Genomic DNA, 7216 nt, shown 5'->3' with positions numbered 1-7216 from the left:
ACCAATGACACAGTGAAAGCAATCTTTAAATGTCAAAGCAATCTTTAAACAAAGTTTGAAAAATGTATATAAATAGGGCTCAATCATGCTAATTTGGTAGAAGGTGGCAGGACCAAGAGATGGAGTATGTAAGGGAGCAAACTCAAATAGGTAAATACATAGGTAATTATATATGTGAAATTACGGAGTTTGGCAGGGAAGTGGTGAGTGCATCTGCACATGCACATGCTTTTGTTAATCACTAAATAAAAAAAAAATGATTGAAGTATCAATAAAAGTTTACTACAGTCTAATCTCATTAACCCAAACTTCTTTGGGCTGAGGGCAGTCTGCCATTGCCAAATATTTGGCTTAAACGCTAAGCAAAACTCACCCCAATACACAAATTACTTTCATTAGTTTTTCTCAGCTATTTTTTATTAAATGCATTCATATATTCTGCATGTGTGGAGAGTTTATGTTAGTTTGACAAATAGTGGGAGAGTACTGTAACTTATAGTAATAACAATTGTGCTAAAGCCATAATGTATAATTATTGTAATATGCAGTGCAAGGAGTGATTCAGTACACACTAAAACCTAGGTTAAGTTATCAACTGCTCAGATACAGATCATGTATTTAATTTAAATATGATACATTACATGGACTAGATCATAAAAATCAGCCTTAAAGCATGGGGAGATATTTTTTGAGGCATCCACTGCAGTTATTGGGAGTAGTCATCTACAGTTGGCTAACAATACATAATACTATTTCCTTTTCCAGCTATTTTGATACAGGTCATTTTTTAATTTATATATGGTAAGGGATACAAAAAGTAATGAAAACAAATTTATTATAAAATTAAACTTTAAAGCAGGTGGAATTTGTATTTATAATTTATCTGATGTGATCATCAGCAAGCATTGTCTGAAGTTTATTAAAACAAGTTTTGCACCAGAAATCAGTATAGCTCAGCAAGTGTATGCAGTTTAAATAATGTGCGATGATGTAAAGAAAAGCAATGACTGGGTATCTGCGAGTTCCTGGATATTTTATCCAAATAAAATAAGGTGTCCTGGATTCAGTTTGCAGAAAAAATCATTTTTACTTTTGTTTTGTATGGGTTTGGCTAAAAGGGAAAATTACGGCTTACCCATTCTGAAGCATTTAGCGCAAGTTATCAAATATTTGGCTTAACTGTGTTTGGGTTAAGAGGATTAGACTGTATAACACCTTTGATGAGTATACTACATGAATTCAAGAGGTGACACACCTACAATCATAAGCAACTTTCCAACAACATTTTCATGACAAGTAGGCAAGGAACACATTGAATACTCTAGTGGGGAAAAATATCACCTGAAGCATCTTCAGGCTAAAATGTCAAAAGTTGCACCATAAAAGTCACACCATATACAAAACACACTTTGGGGATAAGAACAACTTCTTAACCAAATATAACATAAATGTATACAAAATATAATTAAACATTCACTCGGTAGTAAAATTTAAATACAGTACAACAGCTATAATAAATAAACTAATAAATTCCTAATAATGCCACCTCTGACGGTAAAGACTTACACAGCACAAGTGGAATGTGTAAAAAAAAAAAAAAAACATACTGTAGATACAAAATTAAAGCTGCTGTGTATTGATTCAATCAAATAAGAGAGAAAAAAAAAATAACATCTTGTAGATCAATTCAACACACTGCAGGCAAACACACTAGTATATCTGTATCCTGGTAAATATTCCCGATATTAGGAATCATAAGAAAGAAACTGATAGCACTTTAAAAAAAAGAAAATAGTGATTAAAGTAGAAAAAGCAAATGAAGTAGCCATTAGTAAAAAGTGGGCAGACACCTTGGTGCAGGAGAGAGGAACTAAATACGGTCAACCCTCAGTTTTTGTATGCCCTAGTCTGTATGTAAAACTATAGTTGTTCTTCTTTCAACACACCGGCAGTAAATCCAATTAATCTGTTCCAGACACCTAAAAATATTAAAAAATATATTTTATAGAGAAGAACTATAGTTTTACATACAAACTATGGAATACGAAAACTGAGGTTTGACTGTATCTGACATTCACACACTCTGAAAAACAAAGATATATATAAATATCAAAATATGTTGAATATAATGCTACTGAACATATTAATATGTTTACTCACCAGAAAAAATAATCTTCATAAAAGGGCCAATCTACAAATATATTACAACTGGAAAAACATTCTCATATATAGATTAAAATATATTCACACACACAAAAAAACTATTTAGGAATTATTGAAAAACTTAAATTACATATTTACTGTCAATTGTTTGCCAATTAAAGTTGTATTGGAATTGCAAGTATATAAAGAGATGCAACATAGGATTCTGTTTTTACATTAACCATCCCTTTCCATCACTATCAATTCTTTTATGTATTAAAATGCTTTTAATTTTCTCCCAATCCAAATTAGCTGCAAAATACTGATCCTGCACGAGAGTCAATACAGTATCAAGATTACAAGGGCTAATAACCAATGTACAAGACAAATAGGTCAAGATAGAATTACACTGTATCCAAATTGCATTTTAGTGCAATTTTGAGTACGTTATCCATATTCTGGTGTAATTTTAAAATGTTCACCGCACTTTTTCATTTACTAATTAAAAACGATGTTAGAAAGGAATCACACTGCAGATTTTCTAGTAAAGTAGAAATGCTTTTGACATTTTATAGCAAGTTTAAAAAAAAAGTGAGGCTAATACAGTGGACCCCTGCTTTACGATCACCTCCCAATGCGACCAATTATGTAAGTGTATTTATGTAAATGAGTTTGCACGTGTATGTTTGGGGGTCTGAAATGGACTAATCTAATTCACAATATTCCTTATGGGAACAAATTCGTTCATTACTGGCACCAGAACATACTTCTGGAATGAAATAATATCGTAAACCAGGGGTCCACTGTAAAGCTTAATATAACAAAAAAGGCACAAGAGAAAGAGAAGCAGCTTTGAGCCACCTTTGCAATTTACATAGTACATATATAAAGAAAATTATATTTATATACATTGTCTAGTTTAAGAAAATGCCTTTCAGGGTTTTCCCTAATTAATGTCTATATTACATTTTTCACTGCAGTGAAAAATTAAGATAATTTTTATTCGTCAAAAATGCTGCTAGAAGATTTTAGCAAACAAAAAAAAAAAAATGAAGTTGGTAACCAAAGAATAACCAATACAAATTCGAAACACACACAAATGCAATAATATAATACAGGAATATAAAATAATAAGACTCATAACTGTGTGATAAGGTGTCATTTTAGACTTCAAAGAAGGAAAGTACAGTGTATTTCTATCGACATTTTTAACTGCACGTCTCAAAGCCCATAATGATAACTCACTACACTGATCCAGAGTCTGTGAAAAGCATTTAGTGCTACACTGCTGCTGTAGTGCCATTGGCTGTTAATGTGGGAGCAGAAATATTCTTGATGTCGGGAGTTGTTGGTGGAAGGTCAGATGCCTGGCGTGAGTGTGTGGACCCAGGAACTAGCGCTGAGGTAGTGGAGGATGAGCGAGAGTGAGAGGGAGAGGAGGCTGAAGGACTCACAGGTGTCTGTACTGAAGGAGCTGGGGGAAGCTTGGTTTCACTACGAGTTGGGGCAGACCCATGCCGGATCTGTAAAGAAGAAATTTATCTTGATTAGCAAAATCTGAGTTCAAAAAGAGGATGGGGAAAACTAAGCAGCAGATTGTTATTATTAAATTTATGAGGAAGTACTAAACTCAAATGGATTATACAGCACTTGAGGAATGGGAGGCAATCAGGTTTGATCCAAGGAAGGGGAGGACAGGTCCTATTCCTTCGATTATTATAATTAAAACTCAGCACTAAACATACACGTCTAACACCATCATATCTTATGCTGTTACGGTGATATGCATTCATTGCCATACCTCAGCCACATGCCTCCACCCACACCATCCCAACCAACAATCTGCACATACATTTTCCTCCATGCACACACGTTCACACCTATACCATTCCCCCACACAACCACCGTTCCCTCACAGCCACATTCCTCACCTGCACACCTTACATGACCTTTCACCCTAGCATGCTGTCCACATACCTAATCACTTACTTACCGACCATGCTCATTGCACCAACTGAACAACTGCCCACCCAATCAACCATCATCCAATCATCACCCACACCAGGCCACTGACAAGCACACATTTCACCCAAACCACTCCTCCACAGCTTCAAGCCCACATGGCCCCATATCTTACTCATGCTTTCACTCACTACTCCCCTACAGCTGCTAGCCCTCACAGCCCTACTCCCACACCTTACCCATGTTTTTACAGCCCAGATACCCTAACATGCCATCTACACTCCTTGTCATGTAGCCACCAACCACCCTAATTACTGCACATCTGCTCAGTCACCCATCATCCACACTACCACCCACATGATCACCATCACACCACCTCACTCCTTCCAGCCTCCATCCCTACACCCATCCAACACCTAACATCATAGGCATGTATGTAAACGAAAAATGACATATAGGGCGTTTCCTACTATCTGCAGTTTTGGCATCCATGGTAGGGTCTTGGATGTGTCCCCTATGGATAAAGAGAGACTACTGTATATGCAAAAATTAAAACTCATTGAAAAAAAAAAGGCCTTAATACGTTGGATTTGTATTTCATAAGAACCTGATGTTAATCCAGTATGGATGTCTAAAACCAGGGAATATAAAAACAACAGCAGTAGAAAGCAAAAAATTATTTGTAATTTAGTCAAAAAGACTAAAGCTAACAGTTCATGGGGTACATGCTACAACCGGGATATACACAGGTTATTTAAGAGTAAGGAAAGAATTAGCATCAGAACTAATACAGAGTTTGCTGAGAAAAGATAATGGTTTAAAGAACAAGTCTATACTATGTTTAAAAGAGTTCATTACCCACAAAATATGACTAAAATCAGGATGATGTTTCAGCTTGACTGAAACTATCAAAGTTATGAATGAGAGAGAAAAAAAAAAAAAGAGGACAAGTCAAATTAAGAGAAAGCTCATGTCAAGTCATGTCACCCATGTTCTGAAGACTGGAGTATTTGACAATATAATGAAAGAGGAGAGCATCTACAAAAACAAAGCCAAGAGTCATACAAAAACAGCAGGTGGCTCAAAGTGCTACATTTATAAATTCAGTTTTTTAAACATGACAACACAAACCTGCATATGATAGCGGTATATGTTTTCGGTACTCTCTAGAACACCTGCTGTAAGGTCCAGTGTGCGCCCCTTGATGCCTGGAGGTGGTGCAGGAGAAAACCAGTTATAGACAGATCCTACTATTGGCACATGACGCAGGATGCCTTCTTGCCACAGTCTTTCCTCATTCTCACGCTTCAGGTCCTCTGTTGCTGCTTCAATACCTGCAATGAATTCGTGAATTTTATTGCTTGTATTGAAACTGACACCAAGCTACAGTGAAACTTTGCTATTCAGAAGAATTAAATTTCTGGAAGCACCACAAACACAAAATCCATGAAGACACTAGTGACAATTTATAAATCATTATTCTGTAACACAAACAGTATTGGTCAGAATCCTACATGTCATGACTTATGAAAATATGATGGAGATGCAGCATACAGCATGGTGGTACATGGCTTTTGATGGCACGGATATGAAGTTTAACTTAACTCTAAAACTATGAGAGAGAAAAAGAAAACCCACTGTCATCTACATTGGACATCTGTAGTCCACAGCGCTGTATAGCCCTTGTGGCTTAGCGCTTCGTTTTGATTATAATAATAATAACTGTAGTCCACAGGCACTTTCATCAAATATTTCAAGTAAAATACAATGCTGCACTTACTAATTTGTGGCTCTGTTGTAGTCAAGAGAGAAAACTATCATGCAATACTAAACAGATTTATACGCCAGAATGATACACACCTTTTCGGACAATGTCAGTCATTTGGTCAAGGAATCTAGATGATGTTTCAATTTCTCTTCCTGTAGTAATGACTAAGGAGAGGAGCTCTGACAGATCAGTATCAGCTGTCACCATCCCAAACCTGACACAGTTCAGTCCATCACTCCCTTCACCTGTCAAAAGTAGAGAGATAATATCTGATATTACTTTTACATTGCATCGTGCAATGGAAAATTCACAAGCAATATATACGAGTGAATGTAAGAATTATAAAGAAATAAGTATATTAACCCTTTAACTGCCCAGACCCCTAATCTAAAGTGTCTACAGGGTCCAAGAACTTAAATTTTTTTTTTCTTATAGAGTAAGAGTATAATATTTTGTAGGTAATGAAACAAAACAAAATTTCCAGGTGTGAAGTTGACAGTCAATAACTGGCTGACGGCAAAATCGACGACTGCTGTGCAATCTGTATTGTTTTTTGGTTATTTGATACATTTTCCTTTTCTAATTTTTTCTGTCAAGTAGCTTTTGTGGCCTGTGAGACCAATATAATGCATAATGTATATATATACATTTGTTGTATGCAACAAAATAACTGTACTAATTTTTTTTTTTAAATTGGTCGTCTCCCACCGAGGCAGGGTGACCCAAAAAAGAAAGAAAATCCCCATAAAGAAAATAGTTTCATCATTCAACACTTTCACCTCACTCACACATAATCAATGTTTTTGCAGAGGTGCCCAGAATACAACAGTTTAGAAGTTTTTTTTTTTTTTTTTTTCAACAAGTCGGCCGTCTCCCACCGAGGCAGGGTGACCCAAAAAAAAAGAAAGAAAATCCCCAAAAAGAAAATACTTTCATCATCATTCAACACTTTCACCACACTCGCACATTATCACTGTTTTTGCAGAGGTGCTCAGAATACAACAGTCTAGAAGCATACACATATAAAGATACACAACATATCCCTCCAAACTGCCAATATCCCAAACCCCTCCTTTAAAGTGCAGGCATTGTACTTCCCATTTCCAGGACTCAAGTCCGACTATATAAAATAACCCCCTGAATCCCTTCGACTAAATTTACCCTGCTCACACTCCAACAGATCGTCAGGTCCCAAGTACCATTCGTCTCCATTCACTCCTATCTAACACGCTCACGCACGCTTGCTGGAAGTCCAAGCCCCTTGCCCACAAAACCTCCTTTACCCCCTCTCTCCAACCCTTTCGAGGACGACCCCTACCCCGCCTTCCTTCCCCTATAGATTTA

The 7216-nt window shown here is 36.4% G+C and overlaps 1 protein-coding gene across 1 annotated transcript in view; it reads right to left on the bottom strand.

Moving 5' to 3' along the window:
• Positions 1-3084: 3084 nt before the first annotated feature.
• The window catches only part of LOC128701278 (pyridoxal-dependent decarboxylase domain-containing protein 1), a 41249-nt gene continuing 37117 nt past the window's right edge, over positions 3085-7216 (bottom strand). The window contains exons 15-17 of the mRNA XM_053794929.2: positions 5965-6117; positions 5236-5438; positions 3085-3665 (exon numbers count right to left, since the gene is read on the bottom strand). Coding sequence (XP_053650904.2) covers positions 3423-3665; positions 5236-5438; positions 5965-6117 — 599 coding nt within the window. The 3' untranslated portion in view covers positions 3085-3422. The remainder of the gene's footprint in view (positions 3666-5235; positions 5439-5964; positions 6118-7216) is intronic.

This window comes from Cherax quadricarinatus, chromosome 72 (genome assembly GCF_038502225.1).
Source record: "Cherax quadricarinatus isolate ZL_2023a chromosome 72, ASM3850222v1, whole genome shotgun sequence".
Lineage (NCBI taxonomy): Eukaryota > Metazoa > Arthropoda > Malacostraca > Decapoda > Parastacidae > Cherax > Cherax quadricarinatus.
This window is presented reverse-complemented; position numbering and strand designations above follow the sequence as displayed.